Source organism: Trachinotus anak, unplaced genomic scaffold, assembly GCF_046630095.1.
Source record: "Trachinotus anak isolate AG129_WGS33_773 ecotype Australia unplaced genomic scaffold, CSIRO_AGI_Tana_v1 ptg000011l, whole genome shotgun sequence".
NCBI classification, from domain to species: Eukaryota; Metazoa; Chordata; class Actinopteri; order Carangiformes; family Carangidae; genus Trachinotus; species Trachinotus anak.
The window spans coordinates 14,200,176-14,224,135 of NW_027273862.1; the positions used below are offsets into that span (position 1 = coordinate 14,200,176).

The following is a 23,960-nucleotide window of genomic DNA, read 5'->3' on the forward strand; positions in this document are numbered from 1 at the left end:
AACCAGGACCCTGAAACTGAAGCAGCAAAATAGAATTCAACCATTGTTCATTACACTTGTGCTTTTTACCTGTAATGCTCTAAATTTACTGTCAGGCGTTTGAGTGTGATATATACACTTTATAGTGCTAACGAAATAGAGCTAAAAAAGTACTCTCGCAAACAGTCTCAAAATGCAATGTCACATTTTATAGATGTGAAAATTATAGTTTTTTTTCTTTACAGCTGTCAGTAAAGACATACAATTATGATAATTCATAAGTGTTAGAAAGCTCATTTGACTGCTCACTATAGAGTAAACTATTGTGTGTATGTTATATTGGGAAGAGTGAACAAGGACAAGCTAAACCTGCTATATCTGTTTTAAGAATTAAAAAAACTGTCCCACAGAAAAAAAAAAGCCCAAAAAGTGTCATCTGGAAATTGGGAAGAACTCCTAACGGAAACAGATTAGTCAGATCTACTCAGTTTAGCATAAAAAACATATAATTGCCAAGGGAGCTGATGCATACTGTTGCAAGTTGTTGTGGATACCACTTTTGTTTGTCTACAGATATCCTTAAGGCCTCTGGTCACTGCACATGAATGTCTCTGTGACTGCTCTCTTCTTCCCCTTTGTGTCCCAGAGAGCATCTGCCCATCTCAGCTTCATGTGTCTGAGCAGGATTATAATTCACCTTGTAACAAAGACACACACACACACACACACACACTGTTAAAACTGGGGACAGATTATGTGCTTGGTGAGACACAGAAGTGAATTTACTATGAGGTTGAATGGTTAATATGGGTCAAGGGTAATAATCTGATTAAAGTGTGCAAACAGTGATGGGCTGGTGTGGGTGTGGGCTTGGGGTATCCAGACAAATTCTTATCAGGTCATGTGTCTCACAGTGTCAGCTCACTCCCGACTTCATCACATGAGACAAAGGCAAAACACTTGTTTTCGAGGAAACAAGCTGTGCAGCAACTTGTCATGTAAACAATTCACTTGCACTCTACCGCTGCTCAGAATGTAGCTTTAACTAGCAAGAACCAAAATCACCACTGGAATCTCACCGTCTACGCTAAAACCAAGCATTGCTTTGCAATGTCAATAGATCTCCACGAAGGAGATGACGTTTGTGAAGGATCTGCTGCACTTCTGTGAGAGTGTGGTTTGGAAGCCTGCATCGATGCAAACTCGTTGTGGGAAATCTTTATAACCCGCTCCCACTTAAAGGTAATTGGTTTGGAATGACACTTAATGTGGCAGACCGTCCGCCGGCACGGAGTGACAGTAGGTAGGGGGAGGGTGTCGGGGCCAGATTGGAATTGGGCCAAAGAGGGCCATTTCAACTCAATCTCAGAATCCTTGACCTTTCTCATCTGGGTGTCAAACCCACCCAACAACCAGCTATTATTGGTCACTGTGTGACATGTGACACAGGGTGACACCAGGCCAACAAAATCCAGCTGTGCCTGTTTCGTCTCTCTTGCTGGCTCTTCCACCCAGCTGTGGAGGCACAAACTCCCTCTCTGGCTCAACTCCAGCTGTGGGTAGCACTGCTGCTATCTGGAAAAAAAAAAAGCTCTGCTCTGCAGGCCTGCTCACAGCAGACTGCTCCACTACACTCTTTCTCAACAGCAGTGATGCAAGTGCCTGTTTAAGATTAGTCAGGAGTGAACAGTTTAATTTAATGCCAGTGGCTACGACACAAAGTCCAGCCCACTGAGTTTTACAAAGCAGCGCATAAAAAGACTTCTCTTTTTCCAGTGACTGGGCCTAATCTAAGATAGCATAGCATAGCACAGTATGGCTAAGCACAGGACTATTAACCTTTGTTTGTGTAATGGTTAATGTATCCACTGAGCTTTATTGTTTTGACGTCTGTTTAGGTTGTTGTGGTTAGCCACACCGTTACATTGATGCTAGTATGTTTCACCCACATACCTGTCGCACATCCCAGAACTAGATTTTGCACATAGATAACTCCCCTTTGAAACTGGCACCTTAGCCTACATGAATTGGCCTTAAACAAAGAAATACTCTCTCTCTACATACTGTCCCAGTGGTTATCTTTGAGTCCTCCATCTTGTGTAGCTCCTTTGTTTACCACCATCTTGTCTTTGTCTTCTTCCACACACACACTCATACACTCACCAACATTGGCTATCTTGTTTCCCTGAACAGCATGGTGCCCCGAGGATAGCTAAAGTTATTTGTTATTTATATTTTTAATATAAATATTTTGTTCATATTTGATAGCCAGTAATTGATAACCTACCAATGCCTTTTGGTTTTATGACTTTTATTGAGTGGAACTGTTCATCTATTGCTATTTTTAATGGAATGCGGCTTCCACCAAAGCATGCTTCCATTACAATTTCTTGATACAGTAATTATCCACTCAACTTAATTGAAATTATTTATTGTTTATAGATATCATGGTACATTAAATTGTCAAACAGAAAGCAGTTGCAACATAAACAGGAAAACTGTTGTAGTTGTAACATGATACTTAAAGTGTGCATTTAGATTTTTTTCCTCTTATATAGTTTATCAAGATAAATAATTTACTGTTCGAGGAATTTAAAAAGTAAAGATGTTTTGATATACAGTACATATGACATATCTGCAATAAAATAGCTGGCATTACATGTGAAGGCATACTCTTAAGGATTCTAAACTTATTTAATCTTTCTTCTTCCCTGTATTTCCTCATGTGTCAGGTGAGATAATAATGTAATACACATCTCCCCCTATTTCTCTTCAGATCATGAAGGAGGTGTGTCGAGCTCTGGGTAATGCAGCTGCTGATGACAGTAAATTATTATTGCTCAGCTCCGTAGGGACTGTTTTCTGTAGTGGCCTGGAGCCATCCTACCTGATAGGGCGTCTGTCCACTGACCGCAGAAAAGAGAGCAGCCGCATCGCAGATGCTGTACGGTAAGAAGACATCTTTCCACTAAAAACACAGACTCTCTTATCACTTGCCATCAGACTTCACAGATTTGGTTGTGATTGTTCTGTGACCTCTTTAGGGACTTTGTGTTGGCATTCATTCACTTCAAGAAGCCCATTGTGGTGGCAATAAATGGGCCTGCGCTGGGCTTAGGGGCTTCCATCCTGCCACTGTGTGATGTGGTGTGGGCCAGTGAGAGGGCCTGGTTCCAAACTCCTTGTGCGGCCCTCCATCTCACCCCCTCTGGATGCTCCTCTTACACCTTCCCCCAGATCCTGGGTGTAGCTCTGGTGGGTCCCAGCAAAATCAAGGCTTTTGGCAAATTTCACTTAATCTAATTTGATTCCTCTTATAACCACATGATTACCCAAATCAAACATTTGAATAGCATGACATATTTTAACTATTTTGTAATTTTCCCCACTTTCTGTCTCAAATGGCAGGCCAACGAGATGCTGTTCTGTGGGAGAAAACTCACAGCACAAGAAGCATGCAGTCGAGGTCTGGTGTCACAGGTTTTCTGGCCAACCACATTTAACCAAGAAGTGATGCTACGTGTGAAGGAAATGGCATCATGCAATGCAGTGGTAGGTGATGATCTAGACAAGCCAGAGGGCGAGGCTTTCTTTTGAATGTAACAATATATGACCCTCTTCCCTTTCTGTGTGTGTTTAAAAGGTTTTAGAGGAGTCCAAATGCCTGGTGAGGAGTATCCTCATGTCAGTCCTGGAGGAAGTGAACGACAAAGAGTGTCAGATGCTGAAGCAGCTGTGGTGTTCAACCAAAGGACTAGAGGCACTCTTCAGTTATCTGCAGAACAAGGTGTATGAGAAGTAATCATCCGCACTCAGGACACCAGAGTCAGTGAAGATCTGACACACTACCTACAGAGGGACATCCAGGATGATATGGTCCGGATCTCACAGTGAAAGAAATTAAGGGCCTTTGTTTCCATCCATCAGCAGAGGGATACTCTGGAGTTGTGTTTGCTTACATCGCTACCATTTAAAAAAAAAAAAAAAAAAAAAAAAATCTTCATCATCAACATTTTAAAGCAACTTTTTTTTTTTATCGGACCCACAGCCGTCCAGATGTTTCTTCTCTTTTTAAGGAGTCAAAGAGCAAAGGGCCAAATGTGCATTGCTTAAATGCAGGGAGGTACAGAGCGTTTCTGCACCTATGCCGGAGTTAATCATCAGGATGTATGAAATAAGTGTATGTCTGAAAGCACATGATAAAGTGATCATAATATATATTAATATATATTTATTTCAAGAGTGTAAAAGAGTTGCTTTCTGTATATAAGATGCATTTTCAGGATTTTCTTATGGTTGCTTATTGTTTTGAGTTGAAGTGTAAACCAAAGTTTGAGGACACTGTTTCTTGCTCCTTGACATGCACATTCCATCTGCTCTGTATGGACAGAAGAAAACTAATAGAAAACTGGCTACAAATGCTCATACATGCTCATGTCAGATTCATAGACAGCTCAAACAAAACTGAGTTTTTTTCTGTCTCTTCGTCACACAATTCATTATTTATGCTGTAAAAGTGTATAGTACACAGAACAGATATGTTGTTTTGCAGTGGCTCTCTTATCATAATCAGGATCACCAAAACTTTGTTTTTTCCGTTACATGAAATCAAGTGCTTATGTGCTCATAGTGTATTAGTACATGCAATATCATCCTCCTACTGCCAGCATCCATCTGTCTTTAGTTCTTTTTATACCTACAACAAAACCCAAATGTCAAGAGTTTCATTTCATTCAACTTTTATTTATACAGATAAAATCTCACAAAGGTCAGGATTTCTCTTTCAATAGAAACTTGTTTGAGCTGAAATGCACATAGATTTTTTTTTTTTTTTTTTTTTGGTGGAGTGGAGAACACTGGAAGGCTTGTGTGAATGCTCGCGCTAAATGTACAAATGTGTTCTTAATCAATTTGGCTTGAGTACAAAATGACTTTAGATGATTAAATGAGTTGGTGGCACATATCACGTGGAAGGATTCGCAATTAAGTTTATCCCACTTTATTTGAGCTACATAATAGCTTTACATGGAGCACTGTGGTAGTTCATACATAAAACATGGCTTCCATTTGTCACTGCAGAGAGTGATTGTGTGAAATGTGTGATGGTATTCTTTTTGAAAAAAATCATGTTGATATCAACTGACAGTGATTTCTTAGTTGTGTATTTTTAGAACACACAACAGAGATGACTCTTGCTTGGTCCTCTAGTAATCACATTGTGACTACACTAATTGTCAGTGATCAGTATTGTGGAAATGCAGCAGTTGTGTAGCTGGTGTCAACTTTGTCCTTATCTGCATGTGATGATTTAAGGTTTAAAGAAATTTTATATTTCGATGTGTACTATAGTTAGGCATCTATTTTGGTTTACCAAAAAATGTAGGTCTGTGAAAATTGTTTTGTAAAACTCAGAAGATATTTGTCCATTTTGCAGTTGTACACATGCAGTACAGAATAATATATAGATACACTGTTTTGTCTAACTACTTGCATGTAATATACTGTACATATAAATGTGTTGCCTGTCTGAATACCTTGTATTTCAGGGTATGTTTTGTACCAGCATTGTAAGTATTGTTAGAAATGTTGCAGTTTATTTTTGTATTTATTTGAGATAACTGTGTGGATGTGCAGTGCCATGTGGTTTCTTTTGCTCCAGAGGCACCCCGATTCTCCTAATCATCTTTCCAAATTATCCCATAAAAACTTTGATGAACAAAATGGGTCAGGAAAACAGATTATTTATACACATATAATTTCAAAACCAAAATGTTTATACACTGTTGTCACTTGAATGTTTACATTTTCATTTGACATTATCAGATTAAGTATTTTGTTGTAAATTATCGAAGGCTTGTCAGGTAATTTAAATGTTATGTTTTACTGAGCTTTATAAGTATAAACAGATGATTGATAAAATGACCTGTGTTGTTTTTCAGATTTGTCAAATTCAAGCATATGAGACTGGTTTTATTTCTGGCCATTGCAGTCTGATTGCAGGGAACAATGAAGGGTTTGATAAAGCATTTGTTGACTTTTTAAGCCATTAAACACTCTTTATCCTTTTATCCTATCTTCCCAGATGTATAATTATCTGCGAACCGTGGTTCAGCTCACAGAATCAAAATTGTCATGTTCTCACAGGCAGCTTGGCAGGTTTGTAACCAAAAACTCCATGAGGCTTAAATAATTAGTTCATTTTTTTAATGAAAGGGGTCCCCACCCTTCACTTCTTCAGCTTTATTCCTTGTTTGCTGGTAAATAACATCCCCATTCTTGCTTGGCTTTAGGGTCCCAAGAAGAGGTGAGAGGGACCTGTGTAATGTGGCTACTGTACGGCATCAGTGAATACAAATTACTCAGGTCCACTGAGAGTTAATCACATTGATCCTTCAAGACAGGGGTCTTAATGTATTTATTAATTTATTTATTTTAATTCGTAAGATATTATAAATTCTTGTCAGTGTGTCACCTGAGGGAAAGAATGCATTCTTTCAGTTCTTTCAGGCACCAGATCTAAATGTGTTTGAAGTGTACTTGATCATAAAATTTGATGGAAATCAGTTATAACTCAAAAAACAAACAAACAACTTATTCCAGTTTGCTTCATTATTTATGACAAATGGCAGCATTTTTGACAGGTTTGTGTGGTTTTTGTCATTTATAACCACAATATCTTAACGTTGTCTCATGTATGTCTATTTTCATCATTCATGTTTTTTTATTTCCCACATTGTCTCAAAGCACATCTTGGGGTGCCTTACAATTTAAATATCTGTCAAATATTGATCCACACTTTGTGATGGGTAGAGTGAGCTGCTTTAAATAAAGAAACAGTACTTTCACAGTGTGGTTTTTGTTTTCACAATAGTGTGGCTGTTGAACAGGCAATGCATCTTATTTACAAATAATTATTTAGATATGAAGGAACTGAGCTTCAGCTTCAGCCATTGTGAATCCTGTACTGGTCACATCTTGCAGTCCTTTTGTCATTTTACTCAGCTCATTTGCTGGACAGACAGGTACTTGACATTTCCTGTGTTGGTTGTAAGAAAGTAAGACGTAACAGATCTGCTACAATCAGTTTTTGGTGTATGTGGTAAAGAGAATCCAGTCTTAAAGGTCCACATATTAATGATTTTGAGTCCTCAGTCTCTTCTCATGGTCTTCACTGAGCAAATGGCTCAGATGTCATCTCATGACCTAAACATACATTTTCAGCCACAGGATCACAGTCATCGACCGAGAGCCAGTAGTTGAGTGCATCCTTCCACAACTTTAGCAGCTCAAGTTAAATGTAACACTTTTAATATAGCATGTAATAGAATTTTATACCTGTTTTAATTTTTAATATCAATTTAATACCATACCAGCCAAAGTAAGGTGGTATGAATGGAAACCAGTGGGGACTTTTTAAATACTTTCAAAGACCAGTAGTCTAATGTGCTTAAGTTTTTCACAGTGTTTTACAATTACACAACATATCACCATTTCAACTTAACTTACTTTATTTTGAATCAAACATCTCACAAATCAATAATTCCCCTTTCAAATTAACAATCAAACAAAAATGTATATGTTAAGCATGTATGTACTGTGTACCCAGATTGAGAGTAATGCTGGTTCTCCTGTTTTGGGTCTTTTTTTATAGGTATTGTTTATACCATTAAATTTTTTTCGGGTACCAGAATATTCCTGAGGTGTCCTGTGAATAAAAAAAATGGTTGGATGAAAGGATTCTACCACCACCTACACTGATCTCTTAAATGGGGTAGAATACTGCTAATATAGGGGAAATAAATGAGGATCCCCAAGAGCAATTTTTAATCCAAAGTACTAGATGTTACTGTTTTAATGATGACCTAAAATGTTCTGGTGTCTCTGCAAGCTGTAGTTAAGAGGGTTCATTACCCAGTAAATACAGGAGTAAGTTGTACAACTTAACCAGGTTTGGTTTAAATTACCTGTGATCGTGTGTCTCTCTCAACTGATATCAAAATAATAGTGATAGCAATAATATATAATAATAACAGCATCTTGAAGTAGCTGATGTACACTATCACATCATACTTAGACCTGTAAATGCTGATATAATCCACACTCCTCTGAATTTACGAAGAGACAGAGTTACAACCTTTCCTCTGTCTTGACACAAAAACAGCAGTGGAGGCATGTTACACAGTGCCATGCTTGATCCAATGTCCCAGTATCTCACACGAACTGCGGTGCCAGAGGCAAAGTTGCAGTAAAATGTCTGTCAGACATGCTCCTTTGACCTTTCTTTTATCCTCTTCTTCATCTCATGTGCATGCTGCTTGCTGCGCTCCCGCTTTTCCAGTCTCTGTTGAGTGGTAAGGAGACAAAGAAAACATGAATTAAATAATTAAATAAATACAAAATAAATATAAGTAAATATATATGTATATATAGGCAAGTATTCATATTGCTTGTTTTATCTTATTCACAAAGTGCAAAAACAAAAATAACTGACAGACCTCTTTCTTCAGGCACTGACGCATAGCGCGGTCCACGTCGTTACATGTGCCAAAGAACTTAAGGACATTGTGCTGAGGGTAACATGAAATGAGATCTAAATAGTTTTGTCTTCTGTGCATGTGAAGCACACAGCAATACTCAAATTTGGGGAATAGCATACCTCTGTGTGGCACTGCCTCAGACGACTTATTAGTTCATTGCACTCATCCGTGTGCAGGTGGGGTGACAGATCAGGGTGCATTCTGAGTTAAGGGTTTACTGAACCACTGCCGCAATACTGAAAAGCCACAAACAAAAGGAGCACTCAGTTAAAAATAATGAGAATATTATAATAGATGTGATTTGTTGGTAATACATCTAGTTTGCCTTTAAACACACTTTTGCTTTCTGCAGTACTGCACTTTTCCATTATGTAAGAATACACTAAACATCAAATCTACATACTGAGGCTGCAACTAATGGTTATTTTCATTGTTGATTCACACACACATATATATATATATATATATATATATATATATATATATATATATATGAATCAACAATGATATATATATATATATATATGATTATAATATGCCTAAAAGATGCCTAGTGTAAAAATGTTTAGCACAATTTCCCAGAACCATCAAATCATCACATCTTGAATTTTTTATTTAGCCTTGCTAACAATAAAAAGCCAAAAAGTCAATTTTCAACCATGCAAAATGGAGAAAACAGGATATCTTTACATCTGAGAATTTGGAACTGGTAAATCTTTTTGCTTTATTAAATGGCTAAAGCAATTCATCCATCTTAACAATATTATAGACCACTAATAAACCACTCTATTCATTGTTTCAGCAATTCTTTCTATACACTATGTCAACTCAGCATTATTAGTTAGACTTATGCCATGGACATGCCAAGGATACTAAAGCCTCCCCATCCCTCTCCTTCTTGATCTGTCATTGTGAAGATGGATTTTATTCTTCCAGTGGACACTTACCTGCAAACACAGAGGGGGGGGGGGGGGGGGGGGGGGGGGGGGGGGTACAACACTGGGTCATATGCAATACCATGGCTTTGTAAACGATCTGAATCCACACTGAATCCTGTGGATTCATGTTAACAGTACAGCACTGACTGGAAGACTCTGGACCAGCAGACATGACCACTACACAAGGCGGTCTTTAGATATTTGGCACTGAGCTGAGTTCTGACTTAATATTGTCACGTAATAGCTAGTTTTATACATACTATATATATAATGCTAATAACAGCGGGATAGCGTTTTCAGTAGAAAGGCTGTGTCACCGGAGAGGTTTTCCTGCACACCTTGGTGAAATGTCACACCAGCTAACTGCTAGCTCTCAGCTAACATTAACAATATAAAGCCATGCAACCACGGAAGACCTACGAAAGTCCTCGTCTTCTTTCCCGTAGAACAACGACGCAGGTTACTGTAATGGCTCCACAGAGTCGACTAAATCAGATGTACTTGTGCTAACATCAACATAACCTACAAAAACAACAAGGTCCAGTAGGACATGCTTGCCCGTTACAGTACTGAAGCTTTCGTAACTAGTAGATCGTGAATTAAGTGACAATATTCAACAACCAATCGGCATCCGCCTTTTTTCTCAATCCACCAATGGCGTGCGTTGTTCTCCCAAAAGGCGGGACTTCTGATGGCGGATGTGTACAGGCGCTGCAAGAAGCTTCTGTGTAATGTACGTCCGGGTTTGCTTCTGAATGCCAGGCGTTTGGCGTTTTCTTTTCTTTTCTTTTCTTTTCTTTTCTTTTCTTTTCTTTTCTTTTCTTTTCTTTTCTTTTCTTTTCTTGTCTTTTCTTTTCTTGTTGGACACAATGCTTTTGCTGCAAATCTTTTCTTTTCTTTTCTTTGTTCTGATATTTTAAAAACACAACCACATACATTTATCTATCAAGTGTAAAGATGTATTTTAAATTCAAATTCATTATTTACTTATTTAAACTGAATAAAATGACAATTACTGAACTTTTTCACTCACAGTATGATCTGTTTTCACAGGGTACACGTCTACAAGTTTGAAGTTCAGAGGATGATTTTCCCTATTTTCCATTACAGGTATTAAGACATGAAATTATGAAGTTTTTAACAGACAAAAAGCAAAGATTGAGAAATGTTTGATAAATATATATATATAAATAAATAAAAATATAAATAAACATATAATGTGTAGCAGAGCTTCTTCTACGTATTTGCACTGTCACTACCTCACTTTTAACTTCCATGTGCTGTCATGATTATTTATGCAAAGTTTTTTTAACATTATATTTTACATTTTTATATTTTATGTTTATTTGCACTGTGATTTCAATTGCGCTGTATGTCCTGTATGTGTAGCACAATTGACAATAAAGCTGACTTTGACCGTGACTTTTTTTCTCCTTTTACTCTACTAATCATCTCGGTGTGCTGTCTATTCCTTATATACTCCTTTATCTCTGAGAAACGTATTAAGACTTGTGTTTTTAATCTTGCCTTTAAGTTGTATTTTTGTTTCCTTGCCTAACCTAACCCTAACCCTTAAAATATTTTATCTTCTGCTCTGTTTTGTATATAATTAAAATATTATTTTTTTTAAAAAAATGGACAAAGATAAAGTCGGATACAGTATTCTAATTGTTATGAAATGTTCCTTTGAAAAGATAAGCCCCCCCCCAGCGGCGCCTGCCGACAGCGCTGGTACACTGCCACTCCAACCCGGCGGGGGGCGCTAGAGGACGCGCGGAGATTTTCTGGTCGCGCCTGATTGGAGGATTCGTGTGCTCGTTTGTCGGCGGTTTGTTTGGATTTTCTCAACTGTACCGTGGATGTCGGACGGAGCCAGGCGTGTTCATTAAACTCAAAAATAATTATCACACAGCACGGTTAGACCTCGACCACGGTCCGAGTCGGAATGGATGAGTCGACCAGACGCCTACTGCAGCGACTCCTGAGGCGGATTCCGGCTCAGCTGTTAAGATCCACGGTCGACAAGTGGGGACGTTTGTCGGTGGCGCAGTGGCAATCCGTGGATTTTACTCAGCCAAAATGGGCGTTAACGGAGAAGCTGCTCGCCATCTGTGAGGTGTGTGGCGTGTTTCTGAAACATAAATTACTGTGTTTAAAAAAAAAAAAAAATGGCAACCTGGTAGTTAGTTGACGGCGTGTTCTTTATCAAAACGCTCGCTGAAGTGGGTCGTGACGAAGACTGTCTGTGTATATCCTTTCCTTTAAAGTCACTTCTTTTGTTTTTGTCTGCACAGGAAAATGAGTGGACGGCTAAACACATAACAGAACTCGAAATGATATGTAAGTCAAGCGAGATTACTTCGTGGTTTAGACTTGAGACAATGTCATCAACCCGCTAAGATTTAAACTGTCTCCTTGGTTCATTGTCTGTCAGATGTCATTGATAATCCAAACCAGGGGATGTGGTACGCCTTCCAGCTCATGGACCCTGAAGGTATGTAAAAACATGAATGTGCACCAGTGGAGGGCTGAACACCTGCAGCTTTATACTCTAACCTGGTGGGTCAGGCTTTTCTTTCTAGTTTTCTGCAGGAGTCTGGGTCATCATCGTACTTTACAGTTATATAGTGATAAACTTGATCTGTTTTTCTAGGGAATTAAAAGCTATGTTATGATTGAGTGGAGTTTACTATTCAAACCCACATTATTTTTATGGCTGCACCATTACACTGAATTATAATTTTTCTGAATTCTGATCGGTCAAGCCTTAATTATACCATGCATTGTGAAGGTCTGAGCACGGCTTGGCATGTGGATGGAGTGCAGTTGGTTGGTTGTTAATGGAAGTTTTCTCTGTTTTCCAGATGATGCTCACTCTGTAGAGCTGACGCAGTTCAAGGAGCAATTTAAGTCTCACCTCAGTGAGCTTGTGAGACATGTACGCCAGATATTCCTCCTAACAAAATCCTTCCGTTTGTACAGTTGCATCATTACATCAGGTATTTCTGTGTTTAACGTCCTATATTAAAAATCTTCTTTTGACATTGCATTCAAGGTGTCTGTCAAAATAAAGAAGCACACAGATGAAGCTGTATGGATTCGGATTGCGTGGGGAGACAGCTACTCTCGGCCCAACCACCTGAACCCAACATATGTTGTTCACCATCTTCAAACCCCTTATGTCTTTGTGACCAACCTTACTTCAAAGCAAAAGCCCCTGTTATCCCAGGTAAGGAGTGACTTTTATATTTAATATTGACTAAGCATGTATAGTTTCCATTCCATGTTTTTTTTCCCGTCTTTCTATTCTCCTCTAAAAGAGTGATGTACTTTGCAGGCCCTGGTACTGTCCACCAGACATCATGCTATTAAGGATGCTAACCTCAGTGGTCGGAAACTTACTGCCATAAGGGACCTGCTGATGAGGCAATATCAACACGTAAGTTTGCTGTGATATATTTAGAAAAGATTGAGCTGATGTATATTGTGAATTTTGCTTTTGAGTGGATTCTCACTTTTTCTTGTTTGTTTCTAGGTGTTTCCCACTAAGTATCCCAGCCCTCTTGCAGAAATAAATCAAACTGCCTCAAGTATGTTTATCAAATTATCCAATGTGGGCAAAGCTACTGCGGTGTACTTCTGGTTAAATTCTGTAAAGTCATTTTATTTATTTATTCTTTTTTTTTTTTTTTTGCTTTACTTGTATTTATAGACCCACGCATAGAAAGAGAACAAGCCGGGCCTGGAGCGAACAGACTTCAGATGGCCTGTGAGGCCTTTGGTGATGGGATGTTACCTCAACTACAGTCTGCAGTTTACAAGGTACCCAGAGGCTTGTGTGTGTTGAGTAAAATAACAGTAATGACATCAATCAAAGAAACGAATGTCACCACTCACTGTCTCGATGTAATCATGCAAAAGTTCAGCTTCAGTCTGTGCTGTGATCATCTGAATTATGTTTATGTTTATCTTTCCTCAGCTGGAGACAAAATTTAGAGACCACACCAACAAGACCATGACAGAGCGGGCGGAGCCTTTCAAATGTGTTGTCAAATTTGCAAGCACCAACCTCCTGGAGTCCCTCAGACACTGTGCATCCTCAGGTACAAGGCATTTGTTAGTCACAGACATTAAAGAAACTCTATATGTCTTCGGAAGAAAATGATATTAATATTGTAACCCGGTGAAATGGAAAACAATTTTAATTGTCATATTATTTGCAATTCAACATTTGACCACAAGAGGGTGCATACACTGTAGAGGAAATATCTAAACTGCAATGCTCTTAAGTTATTATTTATGAATATGTCACGGTCAGTTATTATTTCGTATTGTTGTTTTATGAGAAAGTGTTTCCTATCTTTCAACTAGCCTTTGAAAAGTTTTGTACATTCATAAGTAAAGGTGAAAGGCAGTAGCAACAGGTAGAGACTGGGAAATCCTGTCAAAGAGAAGGGATGCATGCATTCCAATTCCCATGAATGTGTCCAAATGTTTTTCATTGGCATATTTTCTGCACGTCGTATTTCCTTCCATCCAGGAGGAAAGATACAACAGATTTTGTGTAAGATGTTCTTGTTCCTGTTGTCCAGACAAATGGCTGTGATTAATTATCATGTCAACAATGTCATAAATAATTGTAATTAGTCTTTTTTTTTTTTTTTTTTTTTTTAAACAGTTCAACTAATTGAATGTATTTTTATATTTTACAGGGATTGCCTCCACCCCTGTCACCCCTCTGCTCTCATCTATTCCTGTAAAAGGAAGGAATTATTTTGTCATCACAGACAATGGCCCTAGTCCCTCCTCACAAATGCATGAATCACACAACTGATGGGTGACAGACCCTTGATCTAAAGGACTCACAGTATTACCTGTTCTTACTTCTGCTATGTACATTCCACCCATGGTTTGCTTTTATAATATTTTATCATTGATCCCTGGACTTCAGAATGAATTAATGTTCTCTTCTGTCTTTATGCACTTGCACATGCAAATATATCAGAATTTAGCAATAGATGATTCTCATTTTATCTTTTGTTGCTCTTCAAGTGGCAGAATGTTACTGCCACCAAATGTTACATCCAAACTGAAAATAAAAGTGGTACACTTAATCTTCCTGAACTTTGTAACTTATGTCTTCTTAAAGTAAATTCACCCCACACACTAGTTATTGTTCCATCTCTTTTCAGTATTTTTCATCAGCTATCAACCAGTGAAAGGTCTGCTGAGCGTGAATTTAAGTCCACTAGCTCGTTATATGTTAGTTTTTACACTTCTTGTTTTAGGATTCATTTAAAGCCGTCTGTCTGTCTGCCTGCAAGCAATTTAAATGATAGATGCACATTTTTTTCAAGCCCCTGTCTTAAAACAACACTTTCATGCCCATATGTACATTGAAAGAGCGATTGGTTTCTTCTCTCCATGTTGGCAGCAGTTCGATTCCTGGCTCCTTTTGTCCACATGTCAAAGGGGCCTTTGGCAAGAAACTGAACCTCAAACTGCCCCTGATGTAACATTGGTGTGTGTGAATGTGTACATGTGGTAGAAAAGCGCTGAATGAATGTGTGTGTGTGAATGGAACACTTTGAGTGGTCGATGAGGCTAGAAAAGCGCCATATAAGTGTGGTCCATTTACCATTTAACACAACTCAGAGACGGTGTACAAAATGAACGCCAAAGCCAAAGCTGATGAGGCTTCCAAAATTAGCTTCCAAAACAGTCTGTATTCCAAAAGCCCCAATTTTCTACCTCACTTCACAAATTATCTTATGGAACTGTGATGCCACCCAAAAATGAAATCATAAAAGTGAAAATAGCTTTTTAACTTAAAATTAATTTAACCATTTTTAATGATTGTAAAAAGATATGTACTCAGTTAGACAATTTATAGTGGATAAACTATGTGATGGTGACATTTCCATACTGTAATTACTCTCTTATTGCTCAGAGGCAGACAAGCTAATGTTGGCCAGTTTATTTGTCAGAGTTTGGCAATAGAACTGCTAAACTGGGTAGTATTTCTTTATTTTTTCAGCAGCTTCAGCCTGTAATAGCCTGTGTAGAGTTTGAACAATACATTTACTATTATTTATTTTTTAAAATAATTTAAGTAAGAAGAAACACGTAGCTTCTAAAATAAACTCTTCCATCTTAAAACACAGACTTCGTATAGGGCACAACAATGCCTTTTAAAATACCGTCACCCCTACACTCACATGCATTTACCTATATATTCAGAATAAGTGTTGCAATAAACTTTAGTTCTTTTATTTTGTAAAACGGAAGTATGCCAAGCATACCGGAAGTGCCCCGCTCTCCCAGCTGCCCTCATGAGTGGAAGGTGGCGAAACAACCTTTCAGGCAAAACTGAGGGACGGCATGCTGCTTTTCATTCAGTGCTGCTGCTGGGGCGATCAGCCAAACACAGAATGGACTGTCAACACAGAAACATGGCTGCCTCTGCGACGGGCAAGGCGAACAACAGAGACAACGCTATCACAGACAGTCCGAAATGCCACGAAGAATCTCTGTCGCAGTCACGGGAAATAATAAAACCCACCATCATGGAGCTGACCAAAGAAGTGAGGACGAACATCCTCTGCACCGTGGAAGGATGTGGCAAGATCCTCCCCAACACACCTGCACTGAACATGCATCTTGTGAAGTCGCACAGAATAAAGGTAAACGCTGTCAAAGCCTGGCTAATGTCCACAAGCTCTGAGTGTGCGTAACTGCAATGCTAACTTGGCTAACTCGCTGTCGAGTAAACGCTGTCATACTGATTGGAAAACGCAAGTCATCCATAACAACTTCATGTAAGCTAACACAGTGGGGATGCTCAGCAAACGCGACGTTATAGTTAACGTTAGGTAAAAGTGTATGTAAGTTTTTTTTATGTGGGTGAACCACCATGACATGTAGGTAAGTTTACTATTAGCGAGCTAGCTACACTGTAACTGGCCACTTATGTTAACACTTATTGATTTGGATCACACGTGGTCATCGATGATTTTTGCATTTTGCGATTCAAGGCTCCGCCTCTAGTTAGAGATTTTGTCTGGTGGACTAATAGTGAAGAGCAGGAATTTGCCGAGTGTGTGATTTGGCTGTGATAGTGTGTGAAAGGAGGAATCTGTTTAACATTGTATGCTAAGAGTCTCCTCACATTTTAAATACGAGCACTATTGATTTTCTGAATCTAATATATAGCCCACTACTACTACTACTATTTAACAGTCAGCGAAATGGAGGCACTGCAATGATTTGGACCAAAGTTTACCTCTGACCCCGGTTTTTGTGTCCTCACTGGACTGGGCTTTTTCGTGGGAGGCAGTAATTCACTGTCTCCCCTCCATGAATGAAGTTCTTTGCTGGGAAAGGCTGCCTTTTGTCCTGCAATAGACTAAGCTCTTTGTTTAAAATAGGTGAATGTGAGAATTTGAATGAGTTCTTAGAAGTAGTCCATTCAGTCCAGCTGGAACAGTGTTTAAAGGCCCAGTCCATGGTTTTACTATATTGTTTGAAAGTTTGAGTCTACTACTAAGGCAATCATAATTTAAATGTAGGTTTGTTTTACTCCACTTACTAAGCATTATTGGTCTAAACAAACCTTTAAAAGCAACAGATAGCGTCTGTATGTTGAGTTTTTCTTGTGCAGCCACACTTAAATCACAGATTGTGCCCTTGGTGGAAAGTGGGAAAAGGAAGCAAGTGGCAGTGCTTCGGTAATGGTCTTAGATTTAGCATCTTAATTGAACAGTTATTTTTGATGCACAGCTATGTGAACCGTGTCAACAGTGGCAATGATTTTCTGGTTGACATGATGACGAAGTGCTTAAATGCTGGAATTGCACACTCTGTATGCTTCCTGTGCATTATTCATGCGGTCAGACTGCAAGAAGGAGGCATGATGTGAAACACCATATCTGTTGATATTACGTCAGCTTAAACACCACTTTAACTATACTGCATCATTGCACAGCAGTAATGTATTTGCTGATCAGTGACTGTTAGTGTGGCCTAACAGGGTAGCTGCTTCCCCCGTGAATACTGATGCTTTTCATTTGAGCTCGTGGACTCGGCCCAGTTCAGACTCCTTTCATGAGGCTAATGTGACAGTTTTTGCCTTTTAGCTGCCTTTCTATCCCTATTGCTTCTCTTAGCAGCCATGAAAAACACAGTTTAGAGACTCTTAATCTTATTTATCATTGTACAGTACAGTCTTCCTGAAAAAGAATATAACCTCCGCCATTGCTACTGGAAAGGCTGTGGGCTGAGCAACAGCAAACAGCAAATCTTGACTTGGTCTGTCTTTTGAGGCACAGCCAAATACTGACTTATGACAAATAATGTCATGACATGACTCAGGATTCAGCCCACAACCACATGATGTAGCTGAGGTGAACTGCGAGAACATTTATTGTTTGCCGAATGTGTCTTTTTGTGCTAATTCCTGGTTATGATAAACCAGGAGGGTATTTGTCAGCTTCAGCTGTTCGGCTCCCTCCAGCGTAACAGCAGATGGAGGTGACCTTGACCACTGGAAGGCTGTAGCATTAATGACTGTCATGCAGTCTGACGGTTTTTAATCTGTTTTCACAATGCACCATACATTTAGTGTAGCTGCTGTTTTCTGTAAAAATGCATCGTTCTGTTCATTATTCAAAATAATTTTAATGATACAATGTGCTGACAGCTGGTTTAGCAAGTCTGCGTTGAGGGGAGGGGTTGTACAGCAAACTGTTAAATTCCAGTTGCTGCCAAGCACATTCATTTCTTTTTCAGTTCTGTAAAGCAGAGCCTCCTGCACACATAGAAATGGGGTTTATTGCATAATGTTACATCTTTAATATACACAATTACCTACACTGGATAAAGACAGCAAGCCAATGTACAACCATCACTTTTATTTTTTTGAAGTCCTGAAAAAAATAGTATAAAGTCAACATTTTGTATTTTTGATGTACAGCCCAGATGACATTTAGTGAAAGCGCCACAGGTCTTTCTGGTGGTTGCTTGTATTTGTGGTGATATCAGAATGTATGATTCTTTAACCCTCACAGTAGGCTATGCTGAGAGAGGGTTTGATCTTAACATTTAAAATGTAACTCATTCTTCTTTGTCCTCTGTCTTTGTCTTTTGCTGTCATTGTCACCCTCAGGATGGTATTGTCAATCCCACAGTCAGAAAGGACATGAAGGGTTCTCAGAAGCTCTACTGCTGTCCCATTGAGGGCTGTCCCAGGGGGCCTAACAGACCCTTCTCGCAGTTCTCCCTGGTTAAACAAGTAAGCCTTTCCTCCAGTGACCTGTAAGCCTGTGCATGCTGCCAGTGCAGTAAAATGATGAGGTGTCAGCTCTGTGAAAGAGCTCCTATTATAATACTCAGCACCAAGTATGTTAGAAAAATCATTTTACGGGAATGATGTAATACTGGAAAAGTTTATCTATGAACATTACTAAAACAAAACAGAAGAAAACCTGATAACCTATGATCCAGGTGTTTTTTTTAACCAGGAGCCGAATTATCCCCAGAGATCTCCTCCTCTCCAAAACAAATGGACTGGTGATTAAATTCAGTAAAAACACTAAATACAACAGGCTCACATTAAAAATCAGTGTTTCTCAGGCGCTGTTGGTGGACACAGGGCACCTCGAAGGGGCTTGGAGCCTAGCTGCCATTCTCTCTCCAATAACTTGAGATCCAGATGTGTGGTGACTAAAATCCTTCCTCTGGTTAAAATATACAGTTAAAAATGAACAATATCGAAACATTCTAGTGTAAAGATGTGGCTTCAAACTGGATAAAAAGTCAATTTTGATCACCTCTGGCAGATTACCACAACACTGGTGCATGTGCAAAGGGGACATGATGCCACTGACAGGCCACCAGATGAAACAGACTGTTGCCTTGACTAAATTTACAGAGTTCTCTGTGTTTGAAAATTGATGGAAACATTTGGGATAATGTAAGTACGCAGCTCAAGATAATATATGACAGGTCCAGTTCTTTTAGACATTTTATTGTGGAAAAGTTATATATTATAGCTGTAACAAATTAATGTTTTAAGACGTATGCAATATACAATATTCTTTGCTCTTTGATGTGGTTGATTGTAGCATTTTATGAAGATGCATGCAGAGAAGAAACACAAGTGCTCCAAGTGCAACAATGGCTACAGTACTGAGTGGGACCTAAAGAGGCACATAGAGGACTGTGGGAAGACCTACCACTGTACGTGTGGCTGCCCCTATGCCAGCAGGGCTGCTCTACTCTCACATATCTACAGGACAGGACATGAGATTCCCACAGAACACAGGCACGTATATTCATGTTCCAGAGTGCTGTTTTTACTGAGACTTTGTATTAAGTTTGGCTAAAAATTCATTTTAGCTGACTGTCTTTTGTGTCTGTTTTGTGTCTTTACAGAATTCCTCCAGTAAAAAAGCGAAAGATGGAGAAACTGTTGAGTGGTTCTGAAAAGGTTAAGACCAATGAGTCAGCCTGTCAGATCATTCCTGCTACTAAAGAGCTGACAGAGACTTCTCCCCCTTCTCATACAACTGTTCACACCCCAGACTCAGTAAGTCAGAACTCCAACCCCCGTAAGAGCCTCCAGAAGTTGCTTCTACCAAAGCCCAAGATGGCTTTGGTCAGTGTTCCTGTGATGCAGCTAGCGCACCTGCCTGTCCTCCTGCCATCCACAGAAAGTGGGGCTTTGAGGTCTGTAGTGCTGGCAGTAGACAGCCAAGCCTCTCTCAGCATTCTTCACCTGCTGCCACAAGCCACAGGAGCGGTGGTACCCCAACTTGATGCTAAGAGTTTGGGTTTCAAGGATAGCATGCCTACTTCCCGCTCTAGCCTGGGGCCCATTAGCACAGGAGTCCAGGTAAGTCTGGACGCAGACGAGTCACCCAGCATCCTGGCAGGACAACCGACATTCACCTCCACCAACATTCAGACAGACAAATCATATTTGTCAAAAATGCCCACAGGGTTGGGTGTTGGGGAGGGAATAGGCCTGTGCTCTGTGGGTGAGTCCTCAGTATCATCCTGCTCCCAAACAGATATCAGTGTGAGTGCCCAAGTCCTCCTCCCTGTCAGCGTTGAAACCCAAACATTCTCCTCAAGGGCCAAAGCCACATCGTCTATTGGAGCTCAGACAGACAGCCAGTGCCTGAGCCAAATTCCTTGCTCCTCCTCATCTGTGCCCCCATACAAAACCAGGCAGACACAGACACACTTTACCATGCCACAATCAGAGGAGAAGGCTCAGGACCAGGCCATCATGTGCACTGACCTATTTGGCAGTGACTCCCTGAGTGTCTCCACCCAGACGGCTCTGGACTTAGATGACACTCTCGCTGTTGCAGGAAGCAGTATATATGAGGACTCAAAGTCAGCAGGCGGGATGTGTTTTGGGGTGCAGACAGATGAGCTCAACTCAAACAACATGGCAGACAACCAGACCCAAACAATGACTTTGTTAAATGACTTGGAAAACATTCTGTCTGACAGCATGTCGGGCCACCAGGTGCTCACTGAGGCCTCTGCAGGCTGTGGTTCAGGTCTGGGCTCTGTTCAGGAGCAAAACAACGGCATAGACTTTGACTTTGAAGAGTTCCTCAATGCTGTGCATATCCAGACACAGACAGAGGAGAGTGAGTTGGGAGGACTGGGTAGTGACACGCCTCTGGAGTCTCTGGACATCCAGACCCAGACAGACTTCCTCCTGATTGATGAATTGGACCAAAGCGAAGGACCAAGTCGAACCCAAGCCAGCGACCTGGAGCTATTTGATACTCAAACTCAAACTGACCTCAATTTCCTGCTGAACGCTGGAAGCCACATGCCCCTGAGCAGCATCCTGCGACATTCAAGCTTTTCAATGAGCACCGAGTCCTCGGATACAGAAACGCAGACCGATCTCCCTTCATTTGCCACTGGCATCTCTGCTCAGACACCTGTCAGTCAGGGTGAGCATGCAAGGCTGCTGAATAGCACAGAGACACAGACTGTGACCAGCCAGGCAGAAGGCCTGGGACACCTCTTCCTGACCAGCAACGAAACACAAACTGTCATGGATGATTTCTTGTCAGCAGACCTTGCGTGGAACATGGAGTCCCATTTCAGCTCCGTGGAAACCCAGACATGTGAGGAGCTTTGTGCTCTCTTTCAGCACCCTGAGAAACCCAACAGCTGAAGCCCTCTTCGTGAGGCTGCCTATGCTTTTGCAGTACAGGTCTCTGATATCCGCCTCTTCCTATAGGAGGAATCAGTGTATGCTGTCTTCTGGTGGACCATAGTCTTAGCAGTTAGAAGTCCGAAAATGTCTTTGAACATTCCACTGAGGTCATCATGTCCAGAGCCTTTCCAGGTGTATATCCTGACTGCTGTGCTGCACTTTATTAGCTCAGTGGGCATGGTTTATCAGCTCCTCTGACCGTTTACATATTTATTTGCACATAAAGTAACATATTGTATGTGTCTTGTCTTAAATGCCAGTTTACTTCTATATTTCAGTGTATAACCAGTGTGAATGGTTTTCACTGTTTGGTCTTACTAGCAAATTAAAAATGACTTAACATTTCATCAGTGTTAGATCTGCATTTAAAAGGGATGACATCTTTTGCTGTGCGTGGCTGTCAAGAAAAGGCTTATGAAATTGTTAACCTTTATTAAAGCTTTCAGATATGCATATACTGCATGAACACAATATCATCTCAATCGTACAGTATACAATATTGTACATCAAGTTTACGTATGTTCGAAATGTGCATGGAGCCTTTACTTGGTCAGCAGCACAAACTAAAATACCAATTTCTACGCTTGTGTATCTGATAGATGCCTCTTTGATGTTGCCTTCACAGCAGCAAGACTGTAAACTCTGAATTCCATCCCGCAAGCTTTGCAGCCAGTGGAAAACGTAAGCAGTGATAATCAGTTTTACAGGAATAAATCCCATAAAGCCTTCAATAATCAGCAAGGCATCGATCAAAGCTGTTAAGATGCATCTCTGAAATACACCATTACTCATGCAGATGTGGCACAGGTGTAACTGAAATGTTTGTCTTGTCAGTTGTTGCACACCTTTCATTGAAATGTGATTGTGAAGTTTGATGTTTTGTAAAAAATGTTTTTTTGTGTCTGGGTCTCTATAGCTGAGCAGTCAGTTCAAGTCAGTAAGCAAAATAGGCTGTCATCATCTGTGAGTTATTCATTAGCTGGGTGTAAGTGTATACAGTCGCAGTGCTCTGTGCTGAAGTGATCCAGTAATGCTAACTGTACAGAAACACACTGTGGATTAGAGCTAGGAATAGCACAGAGTTATTGTATGTATTCACCACCTGATTTTTATCGAAGGGAGTCTTGTTGAATATCTTCTATGAAAATCATTAGAATATCCACCCTTAACAATTTGAACACAGTATTTTTTATTTATTGTAATTCTTTTTACTCTATTCTTAAAGCAACTAAACTTAATGTTTTGACTGTGTTTTTTTTTTGTTATACTGTTGCACTGAGTTACCTCATTATCCACAGGCACCACATACAGACTGCGTTCTGCTAGAGAACATAAAGCTGTAGGCCTTGTTTATTTGTTCATTTTGTTACGTTGGTGCCTTAACCCAAGTATTAACTTCAGTTCTGTTACAGACAATTGAATTTGCTGCTTTTGTGTAAAATCTTTATCAGAATTATACAAGAATATGTTTTGGAAAATGAAAGAAAATTGTCAGAATCCTTTCAGTCTTTGCTTTGCATGTTTAATATGTTCTGTATTGGTATTTACATCATAATTGCATGAAATATTGGAATGTCCCTGATCGAAAATAATGCTATGCAGCATTTTACTGAAGAGAATTTGTTTGATGCCATCTCACACTGTTTTGATGGAGGGATGGTTAATGCTGGTACAGTTTCAAGATGTTTTTAGAAACTGAAGAATGTACAGAACATGACACTGTGCCCAAGTTTAACATGCTCTAATTTTTACACCTTATCCAAACAGTTTAAGGATAATTTTCCCATGTTAATAAGGATTTTTGACATTCATATCAAATTTCAACATTTCTTGTTTTTAGATTAGCACTTCTAGTTTGTGGTTCTTGAATACAAATACAGCATAGCTGCTCCCCGCTGGTGCAGTGGTATGGGGAAAAATGCCTTGCTTAAAACAGGACCAGGTGTAGAATCCTTGTCAGTCTCAAGTGTCAGTCACAGTGCTTTATTTTCTCTTCTGTAAGGAGTGCATGCAGATATTTTCCCAGCACAAATTATTGTATAATTATTGTTTTTAACTGAATTTAAGTTTTCCTGCCTGTATGTGTAGAGTTAATGGCTGCCTTGATTAATTGTTGAAGCTACACTACAGATATTATTATTATTATTATTAAACTGCTTGAAAGTATATACCGTGTTCCTTGTCAGTTGGTATAGAACAAAGATAGAAAAAGAAAAACTCAAACAGTACAAACAAGGAAACTGAGGTGCATGTGGCTAC

The 23,960-nt window shown here is 39.6% G+C and overlaps 4 protein-coding genes across 8 annotated transcripts in view; 3 read left to right on the forward strand and 1 right to left on the reverse strand.

Annotated features, from left to right (window-relative positions):
* Window positions 1–6,824, forward strand: part of LOC139627578 (chromodomain Y-like protein 2) — a 28,667-nt gene extending 21,843 nt beyond the window's left edge. For both annotated transcript variants that reach the window (XM_071488454.1, XM_071488455.1), the window contains exons 4-7: window positions 2,756–2,928; window positions 3,024–3,234; window positions 3,388–3,531; window positions 3,623–6,824. In XM_071488454.1, the coding sequence (XP_071344555.1) occupies window positions 2,756–2,928; window positions 3,024–3,234; window positions 3,388–3,531; window positions 3,623–3,781 (687 nt within the window). In that variant the 3' untranslated portion in view covers window positions 3,782–6,824. The remainder of the gene's footprint in view (window positions 1–2,755; window positions 2,929–3,023; window positions 3,235–3,387; window positions 3,532–3,622) is intronic.
* Window positions 6,825–7,469: 645 nt separating this feature from the next.
* On the reverse strand, window positions 7,470–10,047 carry cmc2 (C-x(9)-C motif containing 2). Of its 2 annotated transcripts, XM_071488456.1 has the most exons (5): window positions 9,875–10,047; window positions 9,390–9,463; window positions 8,636–8,706; window positions 8,475–8,546; window positions 7,470–8,320 (listed from the first exon to the last, which is right to left on the reverse strand). In XM_071488456.1, the coding sequence occupies exons 2-5, from the start codon at window positions 9,424–9,426 to the stop codon at window positions 8,237–8,239; spliced, it is 264 nt and encodes an 87-aa protein (XP_071344557.1). In that variant the 5' UTR covers window positions 9,427–9,463; window positions 9,875–10,047; the 3' UTR covers window positions 7,470–8,236. The 2 variants fall into 2 exon arrangements, with proteins under 2 accessions (XP_071344557.1, XP_071344558.1); XM_071488457.1 differs by lacking the exon at window positions 9,390–9,463 and having other exon boundaries at window positions 8,636–8,752; window positions 9,875–10,043.
* A 1,225-nt stretch (window positions 10,048–11,272) lies between these two features.
* cenpn (centromere protein N) lies at window positions 11,273–14,568 on the forward strand. The gene is made up of 10 exons (XM_071488754.1): window positions 11,273–11,570; window positions 11,749–11,794; window positions 11,889–11,948; window positions 12,319–12,392; window positions 12,510–12,683; window positions 12,792–12,893; window positions 12,990–13,044; window positions 13,167–13,276; window positions 13,434–13,557; window positions 14,167–14,568. The coding sequence occupies exons 1-10, from the start codon at window positions 11,400–11,402 to the stop codon at window positions 14,286–14,288; spliced, it is 1,038 nt and encodes a 345-aa protein (XP_071344855.1). The 5' UTR covers window positions 11,273–11,399; the 3' UTR covers window positions 14,289–14,568.
* Window positions 14,569–15,854: 1,286 nt separating this feature from the next.
* Window positions 15,855–23,867, forward strand: atmin (ATM interactor). 3 transcript variants are annotated; one of them, XM_071488421.1, is made up of 4 exons: window positions 15,855–16,137; window positions 18,618–18,743; window positions 19,576–19,775; window positions 19,886–23,867. In XM_071488421.1, the coding sequence occupies exons 1-4, from the start codon at window positions 15,886–15,888 to the stop codon at window positions 21,657–21,659; spliced, it is 2,352 nt and encodes a 783-aa protein (XP_071344522.1). In that variant the 5' UTR covers window positions 15,855–15,885; the 3' UTR covers window positions 21,660–23,867. The 3 variants fall into 3 exon arrangements, with proteins under 3 accessions (XP_071344522.1, XP_071344523.1, XP_071344524.1); XM_071488422.1 differs by lacking the exon at window positions 15,855–16,137 and adding an exon at window positions 16,179–16,272; XM_071488423.1 differs by lacking the exon at window positions 15,855–16,137 and adding an exon at window positions 19,291–19,424 and having other exon boundaries at window positions 18,616–18,743.
* The last annotated feature ends 93 nt before the right edge of the window (window positions 23,868–23,960 follow it).

Excerpts from the sequence above, each read along its gene's own strand:
- cenpn (XM_071488754.1), top strand. The coding sequence starts at position 11,400 with ATGGATGAGTCGACCAGACGCCTACTGCAGCGACTCCTGAGGCGGATT. Across the intron at positions 12,894-12,989 it reads TGATGAGGCAATATCAACAC|GTGTTTCCCACTAAGTATCC; the intron begins GTAAGTTTGCTG and ends GTTTGTTTCTAG. Across the intron at positions 13,045-13,166 it reads AATAAATCAAACTGCCTCAA|ACCCACGCATAGAAAGAGAA; the intron begins GTATGTTTATCA and ends TTGTATTTATAG.
- atmin (XM_071488421.1), top strand. The coding sequence starts at position 15,886 with ATGGACTGTCAACACAGAAACATGGCTGCCTCTGCGACGGGCAAGGCG. Across the intron at positions 16,138-18,617 it reads TGAAGTCGCACAGAATAAAG|GATGGTATTGTCAATCCCAC; the intron begins GTAAACGCTGTC and ends TGTCACCCTCAG. Across the intron at positions 19,776-19,885 it reads GAGATTCCCACAGAACACAG|AATTCCTCCAGTAAAAAAGC; the intron begins GCACGTATATTC and ends GTGTCTTTACAG.
- cmc2 (XM_071488456.1), bottom strand. The coding sequence starts at position 9,426 with ATGACAGATCAAGAAGGAGAGGGATGGGGAGGCTTTA. Across the intron at positions 8,547-8,635 it reads TGAGGCAGTGCCACACAGAG|CACAATGTCCTTAAGTTCTT; the intron begins GTATGCTATTCC and ends TGTTACCCTCAG. Across the intron at positions 8,321-8,474 it reads GTCAGTGCCTGAAGAAAGAG|AGACTGGAAAAGCGGGAGCG; the intron begins GTCTGTCAGTTA and ends ACCACTCAACAG.